This window comes from Triturus cristatus, chromosome 3_1, assembly GCF_964204655.1.
Source record: "Triturus cristatus chromosome 3_1, aTriCri1.1, whole genome shotgun sequence".
Classification (NCBI taxonomy): Eukaryota; Metazoa; Chordata; class Amphibia; order Caudata; family Salamandridae; genus Triturus; species Triturus cristatus.
In genome coordinates, this window is record NC_140583.1 from 890,602,192 (window position 1) to 890,623,108 (window position 20,917).

General features: G+C 41.5%; 1 protein-coding gene across 2 annotated transcripts in view; it reads right to left on the reverse strand.

Annotated features, from left to right (window-relative positions):
* Nucleotides 1-20,917, reverse strand: part of CSRNP3 (cysteine and serine rich nuclear protein 3) — a 280,256-nt gene that overhangs the window by 165,591 nt on the left and 93,748 nt on the right. For both annotated transcript variants that reach the window (XM_085645399.1, XM_085645400.1), the window contains exon 2: nucleotides 7,810-7,980. In XM_085645399.1, the coding sequence (XP_085501525.1) occupies nucleotides 7,810-7,980 (171 nt within the window). The remainder of the gene's footprint in view (nucleotides 1-7,809; nucleotides 7,981-20,917) is intronic.

Sequence of the window (20,917 nt, forward strand, 5' to 3'; positions counted from 1 at the left end):
TGTACACCACTACACTCTTACACTGAACACACTTCCACGCACTTCCACTCTACTGTACGCCACTCAACTGGATGCCATTCACTGTACACCACTCTACACTATTCCACTGTATGCTACTCCACTATACCCTACTCCAGGGCATATAACTCCACATTTATGCCAGCTCATTCTACACTATACAATTGGGTGCTACTCTAATGAACGCCACTCCACGTAGGTTATTACATTCTACCCCACTCCACTGTACACCAGTCCAGTCTACAACACTCCACTATATGCTATTCCACTATATGCTATTCCACTTTGTCACTCCACCATGCAACACTCCACTCTACACTATCGCACTGCACACAACTCCACTCTAAGCCAGTCTACTCTAAGCTATTACACTGTACACAACTCCACTCTACGCAACTTGTGTACACCACTTGAGTGTTCGCCACTCCACCGTATGCAAATCCACTCTATGCTACTCCACTATATGATATTCCACTGTACGCTACTCCACTCTGTTACTCCACTGCATGCCACTACACGTTACGCTACTCTACGCCCCTCCAGTGTATGCCACTCCACTCTACGCCACTATATTCTACGCAAATCCATTGGATACCACTCCATTGCATGCCCCTCCATTGTATGCTATTACACTCTGCCCCACGCCCATGTATGTCACTCCAGTCTACACCACTTCACTGCACGCCACTGCCCTGTACGCTTCTCCACTGTGCACTATTCCACTGTACTCTACTCCACTGTTTGCTATTGTACTATTCCACTGTATGCCACTCCCCTACCCTCTACGCTAGTCCACTGGATGCCAATCCACTGTATGCTAATCCAGTCTACCGCACCCCACTGTATGCCACCCCACTGTACGCCACTTCAGGTTATTCCTTTCTTTGAAGTTGTGTACAGTGTAATAGAGTGAAGTGACAGTCGTCGCCACTCTACTGTATGGTACTGAACTCTACTTTACTCCATTCTACGCCATTCCATTGTACATCACTCCACTGTGAGCCACAGTATTGTATGCTATTACACTCTATCCCACTCCACTATACACTATTACACTATGAGCTTGTACACTCCACGCTGTTCCACTGTACACCACTCCACTCTAGCCCATACACTCTACTGTCCAAATCTTTTCTTGACTCTATGCCTGTACACTCTACTGGACAACACTCTACTTCACTCTACGACAGTTTCCAACACTGTACAACCCAGCACTTCACTCTACTGTACCGTATGTGATGCCTTTCCAGTTTATAATAGCTTTGTCAACTCTACCATACACCACTTCAATGTACGCCACTCCACTCTAAGCTAATCCACTATACCCTACTCCATCCTACGTCACTCCACTGAACACCACTCCAGCCTATGGTGTTAGACTCAATGCCACTCCACTGTACGGTATTCCACTGTAAGCTATTCCACTGTATGCTACTTTACTTTATGGTAAGCCACTCTATGCCACTACAGTGTATGGCACTCAACTCTACGCTGCCACTCTACGCTGCTCCGCTGTAGGACACTCTCCTACACTCTATAAAAGTCTACTACATTTATGGCACTATTTGACCTTATACTCCAGTATATCCCCGTACACTCCACTGTCCAATTCTACACTCAACTCTAGGCCCACACAGTCCATTGTACAACACTCTATTCCACCATATGATACAGCACTCCACTCTACTGTACGAGACTTCACTTCAATATATAATAGTTTACTACCTACACTACGCCACAAGACCGCTCCACAACACACAAATACACTCTATTACACTTTAATCCACAATACGTTACACCACTCAATTCTGCTATACACCTAGATACGAGAAGTTACCTCACTCTACTCTAGTGTACAAAAATCCACTCTACGCAGTTCCACTGTTTGACACATTACTGAACTCTATGCAACTCTGCTGTACAACACTGCATATTACTCTCCAACACTTTGCTCCAGTCTATACCTCTACACTCCACTGTACTATACTAGATGCCATTGTACAACACTACTCTACACTGCTTTACAATATTTTATTCCACTATACGCAACTTTTTGTATGCCACTGCACCCCACTTTACTGTACTCTATGACACAGTAGTCCATTCTACTCCACTGGATGCCACTCCATGACATTGTATTCTTTAACACTGTATGCCAGTCCACAGTACAACACTCTACATCACTGTGCTGTACACCACTCCACAAAACTCAACTAGACTGTATACCACTCTAATGTTGTCTACAACACTGTCCAAAACTGTACGATGCGCCACTAAATTCTACTATACAAAACAGTACTCCAATTTCACACTTTACCCGACTGTGTGCTACGCCACTCCACACCACTATAGTCTACGACGTGCCACTCCACAACACTTTACTCCCCTCTTTGCTACTCCACTATATTGCACTCTATTACACTTTATTTCACTCTACACCGCAGTACCATACTCCGCTCTACCCTGCTCCACTGTCAGACACTCTACTCCACCATATGCGAATTCACTCCATTACACTGTACTACACTCTAATCCACTCTATGCCCATCCACTCTATTACACTGTATGACACTCAACAACACGCCACTCCACTCATCTCTACGATGCACTCTACTCCACCATATGCAACTTCATTCCATTACACTGTACTACACTCTAATCCACTCTATGCCCATCCACTCTATTACACTGTATGACACTCAACAACACGCTACTCCACTCATCTCTACGATGCGCCACTCCACTATATGACACGGCACTCCACTCTACTCTACTACACTCTCCTCCACTGTACTATATGAAACTACACTCAACCATACTCCACTCTATGACACTCCACTACACTCTTCTCCACTCTATGACAGTCTAGGACACTCTACTCTACTGTACGACATGCCTGTCCACTGTACAACTCGCTGCTCCAGTCTATGATACTGGACTACACTATATGACATACCATACCACTACACTGTATTACCTGGCTTGTTCACTGTCCTATGCCATAGCAAACTAATGAAGGCCATTTATACTTAATGAGGAAGCCTAACCCACGTCTTGTGGCATGCTTCTTCATCAGCACCTTCATTGCACCCTCAATAAGAGGGGTCTCTTCATAATATAACCAATGGATAAAGAAGGAATCCAGATGGAATAAAAATACCTTTAGGTAAACCCAAGTGAATGCCTTTAATACTGGGTGCCATCAGTATAATTAAAAATATGCAAGGGTGGATGGTTAGACCCATTCTTCCAGACAAGGCCCACACGTTTCTGCCCAAACACGTGCCAAACAATGGTCACAGGCATGTACTAGGGCTAAAGGGATCCCTAGTTCTTAAAGATACCCAATGCAAAGATACCTAATGCACACATACTCGTGTGGGAAAAAGAATCCTACCTTCATGTAGGATGTGAACATAAAACCTAGGGAAAAACACTGGGGTTTATATTTTTATAGCTAGCATACAAATAGTTGCATTTAACATGTATTCTAAACACCAGAAGAAAGTGGCACACACACATGGCAAAGCACGTCAAATATTAACACTCCACTCATGGAATTTATCTCCCATCGTCTTTGAAAGCTGGTTACCTTGGGTCAGAGTCCAATCCAAAAAGTTGTTGGAGTGCTGGAGGGCGGCTCCTTGGTAAAATGTGCTGTTTTGTCAGAAACAAAGTGAACTGAGCACAAGCACGTTAGAACTTGTCCATGACGTGACCCAAGTCGAGGTTGAGAAGGTTTTGGTTCAGATATAGACAGGTCTACAGGATCAGCGCACTGCTCTGCCACCAGTGGTATTGGGGTCAACACTGATGTAGCAGTAACGGACACAGATCATGGTGCCAGGCGTGGAATCGGCTTTGGAGTCAGAGCTGAACCTGCAACGGGTTAAGGAGGCATAGACTGCACAGAAGACGGATCCACCTTTGGTAACCTGACGGAAGGCCTCTATGGATCCGTAGGGCTCGAAGACTTGCCAAAGGGAGCCGGCAAGGTGCCAAAGATTGGCAACATGGCTTCTCTGAAAGCCTTAATCTGTAACAATGTCGCCCACAGTCCCAGAAACTCTGGGTGCATCAAGATTAGCAGCAGAATCGACTACTCAGAGAAGCAGGAAGTGGGAAAAAGGAGCACCTTGATGTCCTTGCGTCTTCTGACAAGGACAGTGGTAAGATTGGGACAAACCATGCTTGGACTTCAAATGCTTCTTCTTGGACTTCAATTTACCCGAAGACTTGTACTGCGATGAAGACCAGCTAAGGGAGTAACCCCAAGAGCGCAAACGAGTCCTAGATCTTGACATCGAGCAGGAGCACAGTTTACACGACTTCTTGCAGTATTTGGCAATGTACAGCTTGGATTCACGATCATAGAACACCTTTGTATGCATTAGGGCATATTCCCCACACGACTTGGAGTTGTGTCTGAACCCAACCACCAGAGGCATACTTCATGGGAATCCGTCACAGACTTCAGCTTGCAACAGTCCCTTCAAGGTTTAAATTCTGCATTTTTAGGAGGGGACACAATACCTTGCACACCAGAAATTAATTTAGTACAAAAAAGTGTTAGCTGACCAGAAACAGTTAGTAGCTAGTGCCATATACGCGTCCGAAGGCAAGGAAAGAAAGGAACTGACGTCAGTGCACTTTGGTGGCTCCTATATATGGCTCCAGTCATCACTTCTAGGGCAGAACAAGGTTGACGCAGAGCCGCAATATGCCACCTACCAGTGCACAAGGTTATTCTAAAGGTGAGGAATCCGCAGTTAGAAATATCCATCAGAAAGTTGATGCATTAAGACAACATCCTACTATAGCATTTCCCAAACTGTGAGTTGCCAGCCGGTTTCGGGTGGGCCGCCCAAGAGCAATAAATAAAGATGCCTCTAAATTCTGTATTTATCTTTTCACATTTGCTTTGTTTCAGTGACAGGAAACAAATGTCAGGCTATGTCTTCTGATAAAGTTCTGCTTATTCTTTTACTTTTCTTTCTCTTACTGGAAAATGGGACACGTTTTTAAAGTGAACAATGTGACAATATTGCTGGGTACAGGTAATGTAAAAGAAAGGCTATAGGATGTCACTCTTTGTAATTCACAACCAAATTGAAATACCCTTAAATGAAATGTACTCATATTTCAGAATATATCAGCAGTTAGGAAAGCAAAAATGAAGCACTTTTTTGTAGTTATGAAGTGTAATGAAAACAGATTTTAATAGGATCAAAACAAATGAAGACACTTACTTGGTGATGCACAAATGATAAATATTCACTGAAACCCAATTTCCACACATCATTTGTGCGCTTTACGTTTTATAAGATAAACTGTATGTCTGTGCAAATTTAGTGGCCATTTCAATGGGAAATGGGCAGTCTGTCAAGTATAGTGAGCTACTGCACGATGCTTAAGTAATATATTAGCAAAAGTGTTCTCCAAAATGCCCCACTAGTTACATATTACACACTCACCACTCATGCTGTATACATTTGCTACACTTTGTGCGAAACCAGGATTGACAATCAGCATCCCCACTCTGAAAATTATTCCAGCACCCCTGGTGCAAAGGTGCTGAACGATGTCTCAAATTCCAGTTTTAAAACAACCCCTTGAAACAAAAAAGGAAGGTGCACCAGCAAAAGTCCAAGTTCAAAATGAAGTCCTTTAAATTTCCTTTATTCTTGTTATATAAAAATGTGTGGTAAAAGCCGAGCTAACGCGTTTCGTTCTAAACATAAGAACTTCTTCAGGGCAAATTGGAGTACTTCTAGCAGTCACCAAAGATCATGGAGTATAAATAATTCCATAAATATTCCTAGGACAAATTCTTAGTACAATAATCAGATATAACGGTGATGGTCATCAAATGTAAATCTAGCTCAACAGGTACGTATTGGTCATGTAACGAAAATTCTCATAGTGTCACTCCATGATGAGAGTAAACCAACCCATGTTACGGGATCCAAAAATCTAGAAAACCCCGCAACATCAACCGGCAACACGATCGGTAACGCGTTATAACGTTACCGATCGTGTTGCTGGTTGATGTTGCGGGATTTTCGAGATTTTTGGATCCCGTAACATGGGTTGGTTTACTCTTATCATGGAGTGACACTATGAGAATTTTCGTTACATGACCAATAAGTACCTGTTGAGCTAGATTTACATTTGATGACCATCACCGTTATATCTGATTATCGTACTAAAGGAAATTTAAAGGACCTAATTTTGAACTTGGACTTTTGCTGGTGCACCTTCCTTTTTTGTTTCAATCTTGTCATCTGGTATCCAGTGGAGTCTTACTACGGCGAACTCCGGAAGAATTGTGCACAGGACTTTCTTATATGTTGGTGTACTGGGATTGAGGTGCCGAACTAGGTGTCAGTCGTAGTTATTTTTCAAAAAATTAAAACAACCCCTTGCAAGTATTCCCCAGCAAGATTCTAGATGAACCTTCCAGTATTTTCTGCAGCTGTTCTTTTTTAAATTTCACAAAGCCATTTCAAAAGAGAATGTGCTCACTATATGTGATCATACACAATCATCCCACTTGTATACAACTTTCACACACAAACTGAGAAAAATTAAGGTGGCCCAACAGAAAGAGCTCCTGTGCTTAATCTGAATTTATGATATATAATCTGGTGCTCATGTGAAGTGCTCCAATGCCCTTGGACAGCGGGGTCGAGGTACTTGTTAGGGCTCGGGGGGGTCAAGGTAGGTTTTAGGGCTTGGGCGGTCAGGGTAGTTGTTAGGGATGAAGAGGGGTTAAGGGTAGTTTTTAGGGCTGGGAGTTAGGGTCGTTTTAGGGCTCAAGAGGTAAGGGTAGTTTTTAGGGCTCAGGGTAGTTGTTTGTAAGGGCTTGGGAGGGTAAGTAGTTTTTAGGGGTGGGAGATGTTTTTAGGGCTCGGGCCGGGGTCAGGTTAGTTTTAAGGGCTCAGGGTGGGGTCAGGGTACTTTGTGGGTGGGGTGAGTCGGGGTAGTTGTTAGGGTTAAGGGCAGGTTTCTTAGGGTCTGAACATTATCAGACATCCCTATAATAGTCACGCCTTTACCAGAAAATTGCATGGTAAAGGGACGCGTTGTTCAGATGCATTTGTGGTTTAGGTAACGTAGTAGAGGCACGCATGGTTTAGCCATGCGTGCCTCTGTCATACAACCAACAAAGACATATCTAAGGACGTGGTCAAGGTCGTGCCACAAACAATTGTAAAATGCATGTTATTTTGGCAATTGACAGTATTCTGAAAGCATATCTACTATTAAATTAAACCAATCACCCCAACTCACATCAACTGAAGCTAAGTTGGTAATTGAAGCTTGTCATTCTAAAAACTGGGTTGTGGTTTAAAAAAAGTTGGAGAAGCACGACGCTACAGTGTTTTGCCTCAATCTCTTAAAATAAGGGCAAGTGCCCACAGTTTTTCTTAGGAATGCATCAAAGGTCTTCTTGGATGGCAGGTTTTCCTAATACCAAGGCTGCCTAGTGTTGATTCCAACTTATTACTTACTTTGACACTGCTTTCTTGGATTTCTCTTTCTCCTTTTATCTCCCCTTTTCGTCTTTTGCCATGTTGCTTGGGTAAAAGTTCTGATTATGAAAAATAAGTTCTGCTCCACAAAAGGAGTGCAAATGCCCACTGCCTGGAACCAAATTTAGCACTATAAGCTACTGCCTTTTTGTGTAAACAATCCGCAAAACTAACAGCTCAGTGATAAAACACACAAATATGTAAGCTCACTGTAGATAAATGCAATACCTGCCACAAAGCATTTTCTGACACTTACGGGTGAAGTGATTCAAAGTTGATGGGTTGACACTATCGCCACTGTCTCCGCTTTCGCTGCTGGAAATGTCATCATCCGACTCTCGCACAGAGGAGCAAGGTGAAGAACCATCAACTTCTTCAAACTTTCTCTTTAAAATTCCAGTCATAGCTGCAATGCTGTCACATGTACCTAAGAGTGAAAGAAAAAAAATGAAACCTTCAACCGCCGATCAAATATCTAGTACAATATGCAATTTCTTGTTGTGCTTGGACTTCGTGATCAATTGCACATCGCTAAATTCGCCCCAGAATGGCCGTCCACCTATACAGTAAACATTCAACCCACACGGCCATCCAAGTCAGTTATTATCTTGACTCTTTCCACTACCTTTTATTTAGAACAACTTTAAATATTTTAACAAGGACACTCTTGAACACATATCAAGATCATCGACAATGCTGCATTTTGTACAGTTGCGTAGTGTATAAACCATGTACCTTAAATGCATCTTGGCACAGATTACGTACCATAAGCAGTGGTATCTATTTGTAAAGATTGTGGCCGAAACACCTGGCCAGAAGTAAACTAGTGTGGTGAAAAAAGGAATGATGCCCTGGTGAATCACTAGACTTGGTACAAGAAACGTGAAGTCGAAAAGCCCTTAGCATTCCTCCAGTAAAACCTGGTCTCCCTTTAAGGCTACCTGGCAGATTGACCCCTGCAGCTTGCATGAATTCATTAACTTACGCATTTCCTTTACACAAATATAAGACCGAGTGAACTCAGGGAGGAGTGGAGAGAATAAGAGTGAATGTGTTACATGGTTGGAATCCAGTACCATTCAATCTTAATGTAACACTAGTTTACACTACAGACTGTGGACTATGATTCTAGGTAACCCAAGCCCCTCAGATTGACAACGGTGTATGTGGGACCGCTGACCTTTTGTCATCAAACTCTTCCCTCAACATATTGCCTCTGACAAGAGAGGCAACTTCAAGAAAGCCAATGTACAGCCATGTGGGATGAGTGTGGAGCCATTCTACAAATTTCCATTTCACAATGGTGTTGTTGAGAAAAGAGAACGGGTTGAATGGGCGGGAAGTCAAGGGAGATATTCCTGCCAAGTGGTCTTATAAGGAGATGTCGCTGGAAGGGTTTGATTACCTTCGAGCTCATCATTAGTTCGATTGCCAGCAGACTTTCTACCTTTGGGAACAGAAACTAATAACAGATTCCAAGACTACTACCCACAACACTGCACTCTAAATATTGAAGAAAAAGATGTCTAAATACATGCGGAGGTCTAAGGCCTTTCTTGAATTAAGATAGAGACTGCTGAAGCACAGCGTGAGGAGACGGACAGGATGACCGTGTACGTCACAGGTTAGGAGGTTTGAATCATCACTTGTGTGATGACTAAGGCTCCTTGAAAACAGCTGGAAAGGCCCATACAGACCTTCTTAACCTTCAAAGGTGAAGTAAACAAGGCTTCAGTATAAAGTCTCACATGACTTTTATCATGGCTGTTGGACATAAAAGTAAATGCTGTTAAATTCAACAGGAAACATGGCTGCGCCAAATAAAATGCTTCTAGTCTGGATGCCTTCCCGACCTTGATGCAGCCCAGAGGTCTGGGCATAGTGTCCAAAAAAATAGAGGCTCTATGCCATGCCAATGACAACCTGGAAATGACAAAATTCTTGGTACCTTATCTTACTAATCGGTGCTGACAAACTGTTAATACTTCAGAGACAAAAGGAGTATCTGTATCCTCAAAGTGAGAACTACAAGCTTGAAGTGATGGGGGTTTGCTTGACTAGTGCTCCTATCACCTTTCAGAGAATGATCGACCTAGTGTTGGTTTATTTTTTTTTTTATATAGCATGGCTTATCTGAATAGTAGAACTATGTTCAGTGCCAGATTGGAGGAACAGATTCAACATTTAAAAGGTGCATCTCAGGCATGAAAAAACTGGCAATAAAACCCAGTTAAGTGCCTTAGGGAAATATTCTGTGATGACTACAAAACAGGTGAAAGTAAGATTCATTCTCTTTAGGTTAAGATAAAAGCCTCTAAAGAGTGGGCGGAGTGCATAAGGCTTGTGGAAAGATAGGGCACCATTGCAAAGTCACTGTCTAAACTGACTTTTGAGAATAAGCCCCAAAAAGTTCCCATGACTAACGTCTGCCTGCATTTTTTCGAGCTTCTGAAAGATGATCTTTGTGCAGCCCAAGTACAACTTAAGTACTATGGACGTCACTAGTTCAGGTGAATTACTCTTACCTTGCATATGGGTTGAGCATTCTCAAACAGATGAGAAAGAGTAAGATCAAAAGTTAGCTTACAGCAGCATTTCAAACACAAAAAGGAACTGGGTGAACATTTAGACAACATTATTCACAATCATTTAGAAACCAAAGATTAGGGCTTACCCTTAAGGTACATAAATCAATTCACAAATGAATACATCCTCATAATGAATTATATAATTTATTATTTTGCAATTTCAAAATGTGTTAGAAATGCATATCGCAGCCTCAAAAGACCTGACCCCTGACGAACTTTCAGTGTCATTGTTGATTTGAGGAAAAAAGACCCACCAAGTTTTGTTGATCTTAATTATTTCTAAAATATACAGAAGATAATGTATTTTAACAGGTGACAATGTGCTTCGCTTAAACTGTGTCTCAATAGACTTCCTCCCATGTTACAATGTGAGCCATTTACTAATAACATTTTAGAATGCCAGTAACATCAACCTATAATAGGGCTACAGACTTGATTAATTCTTCTTTCCTATCAGTTACTCAAAGCTAGGGTGAAGGTCACCTGGAGGAACATGGAAGTGAAAATTCAAAGTGCCAACCTCAACTCCATATTATCCTCCAACTCAGTCTGGCTTCTGCTTGAGCTGCAAGTTAGAAGCAGGTACAAGAATGGGTCAAAAAGCACCAATGCTCTTTCCCTTTCCCCTAGAGCCTCACACAGCAGTAGGAAAAAGCAAGAAAGTATCTGGTATATCAGGTCATGCACGCCCTCTCCACCAATTACCCGTTCATTCAGGGATCAAGGCAAGTAATTTCTTCTCAGAACAGTGTCCCTAGTTAATGTGGGATGCCTGTGGTGGAATTAACTAAACAGGAGATGTTCTTTGAAATATTCCTTTGGGATATTTCAAATAGGATGGGTAGTTTGTAATTGGCTCACTTAGTTTTAGATCTGGAATCGTTGGTATAGTTTCCCCTCTAACTTTTTGCCTTTAACTCTCCTGTGTTGCTGACTTCGCTTTAGAAATCTGCACCCTTTACCACAGCTAACCAGGGCTAAAGTGCTTATGCTCTCTCCCTCAAACAAGGTAGAAATGCCTTATACCCAACTGGCATATGTAATTGACTTGTAAGCCCCTAGTAAAGTGGCACTACATGTGCCCAGGGCATGCAAAGTAAATGCTACTAGTGGGCCTGTAGCACTGATTGAGCCACCACCCACTTAAGTAGCACTTTAAACTTGTCTCAAGCCTGCCATTGCATCCTGTTTGTGCATTTTTAAGCTGCCATTTCTACCTAGCAACCTAGCAAAATAAACCTTTTTCCAGCCCAAACCTCCCTCTTTAATACATGTAAGTCACCCCTAAGGTAAGCCCTGAACAACCGAGAAGGGAAAGTGCTGAGTATTTCAAGAGTGGGACATGTACTTTATAGTTTTACATGTCCTGGTAGTGAAAAACTCTTAAATGTGTTTTTCACTACTGCAAGGCCTACGTCTTCGATAGGCTAACATTAGAGTCACCTTATTAACTCTAAGTGATAATTTCCAAATGACAGCAGGTAACCAGTTTTTGTTTGTAGTCTTTGGAATTGAAATTAAAAGTCCTCTCTCATGGTGAAGTTTGATTTTGAATTACAATTTTGAAAATAATACTTTCAGAAAATTTGCATTATCCTGCCGTAGCCATTTAGTAGCGGCAGCCTTTCTCCGGGTCACATGACTGGGTGCAGCAGACAGTTGGGCTTTGTGTATTCTCTCTAGACAGTCATACACAATAAGGAGCTTAAGTGTCTCTGAATGGCCCATCACTAGTAGAATGGGAGGGCAGAGTTGGGCACGGCCCTACTTACTACTGAATAGGCTGTTTTCTGCCTCCACACAAAGGACTGCATGCCCCCTGTAATTAGCCTGGAGCCAGGACAGGGAAGGCAGGATGCCTGGGGACTTCAAAGGAAAACCTCTAGAAGTGTCTCCCGCTTCAAAGTCTGGCCCAGGTAAAAATTTTGGACCCCAGACACCAACTTTCAGTACACTTTTGGACCTGTGGATTCTCTGCCAGGAAGAAGGACTGCTGTGCTGCTGAAAGGACTGTCCCTCTTCTGGACTGCTGTTTTGAAGGGCTGTTGCCCTGCTGCCTGTTGCAGAAGGACTGGACCTGCATCTGTTGAACGTAGGACCACAAAAAGACTCCAAGGGCTAGTTAGCGGACCTCCTGACTAAAGCCTCAGGGACAGGAGGCTCTAATTACCTTGAACCCAGCACCTGGGCTCTGCCATGTGTGAGTCCTACCTTGCCAAGTGGTGCCACCCCAGTCCTGGACAATTTGAAGTGTGCCTGAAGGTGCTTTGCAAGTCCAGGTGTGGATCCAGCAGAGCCGACACTTCTCTGTTGTGCAGAGCAATCCTGAACAGAACCAACACATCTATGCTGCGAGTTTTCTCCCAGCACAAGGACTCCACCTGACCTAGAAACCTGCATTGGAACCTCCACAATGAGAGGCTTCACCAATACAGGCTGTCGCATCGCGAATCTCTCAGCAACGGCATACTCGATGCCGCCGTAGGTTCTCTCATTGCAGCTCTTCAGAACCGATGCATCACTTCGACTGTGTGACACATCCTCGACGCTGGACTTAGCAACGCTTCGCAACTAGGACTTTAGGTACTCTTGTTCAGCTGGCGTAACTGGATCTCTGTAGCTGGGCTGTGCTCGGCCAGAACTTGTGTCCCGGTCTGCTACAACCAGATTCCAGAATGGGTGAATTGTGCTTTTTGCCACAATACTTACTGCAATCTTAAAACCTGCATACCTCCGGTTCTACAGATTGGATTTTTGTTGTTTTGGCCTTGATTTATTTATTAAAAGTTACTTAATGTTTCTAAATAGGTCTGGAGTTCGTCTTATGTTGTGTTGTCTCTTTATTACTGTTTGGAGTGCTGCATAAATACTTTACACATTGCCTCCTAGTTAAGCCTGAATGTTCTGTTCAAAGCCATCAGTGTGTTTAGAACAGGTTGATTTGCGGTTTGCTTCTGCCTCACCCTGATAAGGATTGTAGTTGCTGCTGGAGTAGGGTTTCATCCCCCCCCCCCTTTCTCAACCAGTAACCCAGTGCCTTACACTTAGGAATCTTTTAATCTCTCCCTCCTCCATCTTCAGTCTATAGAATCCGAGTTCAGAGCTGGCCTTGTTAACAGTCTGGAAGGGGGCCTAAAGGTATCTGGCACCTCAGTGCTGCCAAAGAGCTGTATAACCTTGCCCTAGACTACAGAAGATTTAACAGAACATCTTCACTGGGCTAGTCTTCATGACTTATTCAATGTTACTGGTTCTCCTCTTCAAGTCAAAGTGGGTACTGTAGGTGGAGAGTCAATTTATGAACACACATAGCCTAAATGCCATGCTGCTGACCAGTATCCAGAGAAAAGTGGGCGCTTGCATTCTTGAGCCATTTTATGATCCAACTCTTCCTGTAGAGGCTAGGAGAGGAACAAAGAATTCTGAAATCAGGTGTGCATGGTAACATTGCCTTTATTGCTTGAAAACTCACATTAAAGATTTTACTGGTAAGGTTGGAAATGCTGATATAAACCAAATTACATTCTAACTAGACTACTCAAAAACTAGTATTACTATGGTAATATTGCTATTGGTTATAGGCAAATTAAAGAATGGTCAGAGGGATTTCTAGATCAGACAAGATTTTCTGCTGGGTTTCAGCAATCATATTGATATAACAATATAAAGAGTTTGTCCATCCGGGATCATGGATAACCCAAATATAAGGACTTCTACAGGTTGCAGATCTTGATTTTACAATTTGCCCCCAGCAGTAGGCAGGCAACAGTGTTATGAAGGGGGTTAAACAGTAAGATTTCTTTGACCCGGTCACAAGATAGGTAACAGGGTGAAGAACAGCCTTTAGTGGGCCAAAAGATGTTTTCAAACATCCACTAAAATAGCAAGCTGTAGTAACACCAGGGTCTGGACAACAAACCCGAAATAGTCATTGAAAATGGCGAGTTTCACTTTCTTTCAGAGATGTAGTTGGCAGAGGATGGATCAGAAATCCTGCCAACGCGAATCTATAATTTTTTGGGTACCATTCACTCTCAGGTACACCGGTCTGCTGAAAACATATCAGTGAATTGTATTTATGATAACATAAACCAGGGAAACCACTATTGTCATGTAAATATTAAGAGGGTGGGGGGGAAAGGATAGTGACTTGTGATATTCCATGTGTGAAACGAGCGCCATAGACATGGAAATTATCTGTTTTCACAAATTGGGTTTGGCTATATAGGAAATGGACCCTTTCCCTGAACCTGCTGCAGGATTACAGGGCATGGAGAAAAAAAGAGCCTTGGATAATGTTTTCTCAAATGGTGTCTGTGAGATCGAGGTCCACCAACAGGATCTCCCAGAGTATACAAATAAATCATCTTGCACCTGCAAAGTGCCAATATACACGAAATATCTTGAGCATAAATTAGGGGTGGTAAATAAATATAACAGGCTATTCCGCTTTGTAAAATGCGACTGGGGTTGTGCTAATCATATTGCCATGCAGAATGGCCTTAAACTGAACTAGTAAGCACCAGTGTTATTCAACTCTTTGTACAGCATGCAAGGCTGCTGCAATAGCTCCTGTATTTTCCTTTCCCCACAGACTTGACTACCTTACATTAAACCACCTCCTACGTTTGCGAACTATATTGAGCTATTGGGACAAACAGGTGCACATCAGCATGTTAGAATGTTTTTGAGGATCAAAAATCTAACATATTTTGGATACTAAGTGCCTTAAAATAAAAGCCAATAGATTTAGGAGAAGCCTCAGTAACTAATAAAATGGTCTAAAGGTTACTTTTTGGACGAACTGAGCTAGTATAGATATATCGGCGTGACATATGGAACTACTCTGGACAAGGATATGATTAACTTAAGAGAATACTTGTTCACCCCATTATCAGGAGCATATAATGGTAACGCACTGCTTGTCTTGGGTGATGCTCTTTGAAATTAGACTAAGCTTTTACTGATCAAGTGCAAATGGTCTGAAATCAGAACTGGACATTTCTAATGCAACAGTTTACCAAATTGTTCAATTACAGATCTCAATAACGAGGCCAATCTATTTAATAGGCTACCTTCTTATTATGTTTTAGAGGGAGCTGCTCCTCGCTAGCAAAGGATCCTTTTTTGATGTACCAATAAATGCACACAGCTGCTTCTTGTAAACCAACATTTATTTTTTTTAAAGGATGGTTTGTGTTGCTGCTGCTTCAAACATTGGGTGTACTGAAAACATTCACTATATGTAGCAAAGAAGAACATTATGTGTTAAGTCAGAATACAAAGGGGCTTTGGAGATGACCGAGCCATTTCCCAAGAGGACACATCATTGTAAATTTGTAACCTTAGTCAACAAGAAGAGGATGTTTTACCATTAGACACAAATTGACATTTATGCTACTTCATGTTCAGCAACCTTCCCTTTTGAAAGTGAAGGTGTGTGGCTAATGAACGAAAAACCTGTGCGGGTTCTTTGAACAGCAAAGTAAACCTTAATTATTTGTCTTATTATATTAGTTCAGATATTGATCCAATACAAGAAGCTATTTCGCAATAACAAATTCAAGGTCTGTAACGTGACATTTACTGACAACATTGGGGGGGAAGGAATTTGTTGATCTCCCATAAGATCCACATGGTTGAAAATTAAAGGAATTATGTCAACCCAGCTACTGAGCCATCAAACAGTCAGGAAAATTACTCAAAAGAAGCATTATTTATGATTATGCAACAGACAGTGCCTCTACTGAAGAGGAAATAGCACCGGTCCGAAATGTCAGTAATGCAGCAATGAACATAGATTGTACTGGCAAACAGTGAGGTAAAAAAACTCAGGAGACGGCCACTCAGAAATTGACAGGCCAAATCTAACTGGGTTAATACTTTGATGAGGGAAGGATAATGAGGAAGTTGTATAGAGGAGCTGGAAAGGAGAGGAAGTCATCTAAATGAATAAAGCTCCAACTTGAATGGTCTGGCGACATTGCCAGACTCATAAGCTGGAACTTGTCTACATAGCTACTTGTAAAAATGTGACTTTGAATACAGAAGTGAAGGGCTCTTTAAACGGTGTGGACGTGGTGTACTTCTAAATCTTACACATCAAGGGACACCTCAAAGCACACCCATGTGGGGGGGAGGGGGGGGGGGGGTTAATCGGGCACGGTGTTGAACCTCATTTCCATTAGGCAATATGTTCCAAGATAAGGTGCAAACTAGCATATCAAAATTACAGTCAAATAAGAAAAGAATAACTAAATAAGCGAGTTCTAGAGCGGACTTAGAAAATCTTAAAAGATTTTTTACAAATTTTTAAAGGGTATTAATATAGGATAATTAAAGTGCAGATGCCTAAAGTCATTGCTATGAAGGCTCACAGTAAAAAGACAATACAGAATAGGCAGATTTGAAGGCTCTCAGTAACAAGACAATAGATAATAAGCAAAAATCAAAAATAGTCCTAAAATCAGTAAGAGATCGGTCATCATCCCTAGTAGCAGAGGAAAGTCATCTGGCTCACCCCCAAATTTGAGGGTTTATATAGATAACTTTCTTTTAGACAAGCATGGAACATGCAGCTTCCTCACAGTGTAAGCAAAGAAATACGTTTTCAAAACAAATCAGAATATTGGATTAAAAAGCGTCATACAGATTACCATGTAAGCGCTATTTCACTACATGAATATTGATTCATCCACCTCTGAGGTAATGTTACCCGGAGGTGACCGAACAAACTGGTTACAAAAACAACTATGAACCATTGTGAATGAATGCAATTCTACATGCAGGCGGAAGAACCTTGAAAAAGTTACATAACCAAGCCCATGCTAGAGATTCGTCTTTGAGAACAGTAACAAATCGGAAATAAACAAACATGACTTGCTCGACTACGTGCACCAAAAATAATAAACAGTGGCTGACATCAATTTTAGTCAAAATGGCATTTAGACGTAGCTGATACCTAGTTAGCATAGGCCAAGAAAACGCACTCTAACACGTCATATCACTATTGTTTCAAAGACAATAGCATCATATCAGTGTACACATGTGAATTAGAGTGCATATTACTATTCTGCTAATTTTAATAATGCCCATTTCGGATTAATGCACAAATGCTGCCACAGCGGCATACTTACTTTCATCGCAATAATTCAATAGAAGTAGTGCAAACACAGTTACATTGCCTAGGAATAGCAACTGGAAACTCATGTCCTAATTTACTAAATGGCTACCCTGGATCTGTAATGTGCCTATCATAGAGATGGTTTCCATCTTTGTGGAAATCCTGGAAGTAGTTCTCTGAAAACCTCAATATCTACATCATTCTAACACACAAGGTAAGGGACAGGATAACAACGATGTAGCATCGACTGAGAGACAAGTTGTACATGAGACTATGGTAAAGGACATGGATGTGAACGCTTTCTACATGAAGCAGCAGCAAGTGAACTTGCTGGAGGAACTGACTATTCACAAATATTCACAATAAAGGATGGTGAACTTCCCCAACATGCATCACTCCACGTTCCAATGTATGGACACAGACAATCAAGCGGAAATTAATGAGACTTTAAAAGTTTTAAAAAGTGGATCCTAGGAGATCTCCGATATGCAGGCAAACATTCAGATTACCCATGATGAGACTACAACAGGTTTGGGTTTACGAACTTTAGAAAAGAGAACACATGTAAGTACATGTACACCAAGGTGAGTACATGGCTCTAGAAACGTTTTTTAGGGAGACCACCTAGTCCATGTGAGAGAAAGTGAAAGAGAATTACACTAGTTGAAATAAATGCTTCATGGAAGGTGTTTATTTATCTTTTGTACATTATTTAGAATGAGTTTTTAATTGAGATGAGACTAAAACATGCATATGCAAAAAGCCTGGTGATCTTCCAGAAAATTAATCTTCATTTCTAACGGTGAATCAGAGCTGAGACAGCCAAGCAGTGCTTAGCCGAAGCAATGTGCTTCAACATTTCTTCACATCTTCCCAAACACAGAAGCTACACGGTAATCCACAGAATAAAGAAGAATTCCATCACTCGAGTTAACTGCTGGTCTGTGGCTAAGAGCATTAAATGTGCAGTCACACGTGTCAGACTTTGGAAAAAAAGACCCTCTGGTAACCAGTGAACCTCTAATCAGAGATAGCCAAAGGAACCCCAAGTAGGCAGAGGAAACGTTTTCGAGATTTGACAGGCCAGGTATTAGTGGACTGTGCTAAACGTAAAATTTAAATGGCAGTTTTGAAAGTGCCACGAAAATCCGAGGCTAAAGAGAGAAGTATAATTTGCATTTCCAAAAGGAGTCATTCTTACTAGATGGAACAGATTTAAAGCATACAACATACAGGAAGTATAGTAAACAAAATACTAATATAGCTCAGTAAATCATTCTATAATAAAGCACTGGAGACCTGAGTGAAACCCACGAGTCACAGGTTTTACCTAATGCATGGTTCCAAAATGTCAATTTGCATTCATATGGACAGAGCTGCAAATCATTTGGTTCAAATCTACAACTAAATCTCAATTCTGCATTTAGTTCTCTTCCCCTTCAGTGCAGCTTCTTTTTTCTTTGCCTATTTCTCTCCTCCTTGTCCATTTTCTCCTGTTATACTCTGAATAGCGGGCGGGGTCTGGAGTGCGATCTTACTTCTACCTATACTATTCCCCTTAGCCACTTTTTCCATTTCTTTTCTAGTCTAATTTACTTTTCCAAGAATCTGCTTCCCTTTTCTCACACCAATATCTGCTTCTCACTTTCTCAGTAATTGTGTTTTGAACAATCTTGTTCCAACTACATGTAATTTGACCCAAACCGTTGTGCTGGATATTAGGCAGCCTTGAATATGGCTTTTAAAACATAGAATAATTAACAACGATTCTCAGTGTAACAGGCAAAAAATTAGGCACAGTATCAAAAGAAGCAAGTCGAGTTGATCACTATTTGTAAGTTCTTTCTTTTATTCCAATTATTTTTCAGCAAACGTAGCCAAAGCATTTCCAATAAAACATAGGCTTCCTCAGGGTGAAATCCTTTAAATGATGGTATGACATTTTCATCCACCACCTTGATACATCCACCAATCTGGCCATCAATTAGTATGTCATTAAGTCCAATCAAGTTCATTGGTGTATCTATCCTTCTTTTAGAACAACAGGTTTGATAAACTTGATAAGTTCGGAAAATGTCCACCGAACTCCGTGTACGGCAAAGGACATCTCCCGCAATGTCCTGTGGGACGTACACAGCAAAAACTCTTGAATATGGGTAGCTGAGTCCTTATGCCAATTACTGAAAAAGCTGGTTTGCAGGGACATGCCACAATGCTCTGATCGGACAGTCAAGAAATCTTTACTAGCCTAAAAAACAGAAAAGAATACAATACACCTCATTTTAAACAAGTTCTTTAATAAATATGGTATATAATTCTCCATATAATAAATCTCCAGATCAGAGTCATAATCAGCAGTTCTTCATATAAAAACAATTTGCCAAAAATCCATATGCAAAGTACGCAAAAACAACAGCCACTATAAGCATCAGACGGGTCATATATACAATTCATGAGGTATCTGTTTTGTACAAGCAATATGAACTCCCCAGTGATCCCACCCAGTAAAGTCTTCTCACAACACTGGTGCGGATCCTCACAGAGTAGCTGGATTGGCATGGAAGTACAAAGAGTGAAAGTGTAAGAGGCCAAAAAAATTGTTGTATACAACGTAAATACCACTACTTCATACACAAGGACTAAACAAAAACGTTACCTTATACAAGTATAAAACTATAACAAACTACAATTACTTGCCCGCCTATTTACGCAGTCTAACTGCAGCCACAATGAATCTATAAACTGTCAGACAGATCGCATCTGATTGTAGCAATGGTAGATTAAAAAAGCTGGTCTGCATGATCCGATATTGAGGTTTCAGAGTAGAGGGGTTAAATGTTTCCTTGGAGCCCTGTATTAATTATAGCAAAAAAATGCAGCTACATCTGAGTAAATTCTGAGTTGTAGGAGCAAGGCACAAAATCTTTGTTGCAGTAGACCTCTGATGGATAAGATACCAATAAGTGGGCCCGACTAAGATGGAATCTTACCAGATAATACCTCCGGTTACTTGGGGCATTATGTAAATATAGGTCCATGTGATTGGTTTTGTTGAGTATAGGCCTCCACCATCCTCATGCCACACTCCGCTGCTACTCTTTACCTTGCCAGAAGAGCCAGCAAACCAGTTTTAGCAGAAGCTCTTCCTGGGAGATTACGGTTCTATGGATTTTCAAAGAGTTCCGGGAAACCAAATGAATACAATTAGGCCTTCACATATGTTGCAGACCCTGTCTAAAGTCATTCAATCAGCAATCACCATCTGATTGAGTGATGCTTCAGGTCTACACCAAATCAACAACCACAACAGGGTTGGTGCAATCTTTAAAGAATCCAGTAAATGTTGTAGGCCCAATTAATCATGGCACACAGAGGAGAGTATGCTCCTGGGAAGTCCAAGTACTCTGCACAGAAATTTGTTTTTGGCAATCTGCAACTGTGCAGAGTTGCAGAGCCCCCATATACCTGCACCATATGAGGCAATCGAGATGCATCTAGCCTTTTAGATTTTAGGGCTCATCACCTCTAAAGGTGATGAGCTCAGTTTGGGAGAAAACTTAAATATTAGGGCCATAGTCTGTTCGAATTGCAATTCCTCACTCTTAGCATGTGTATCTAGCTACTCTTGTTATCAAAAGAGATCTCCAAGTATG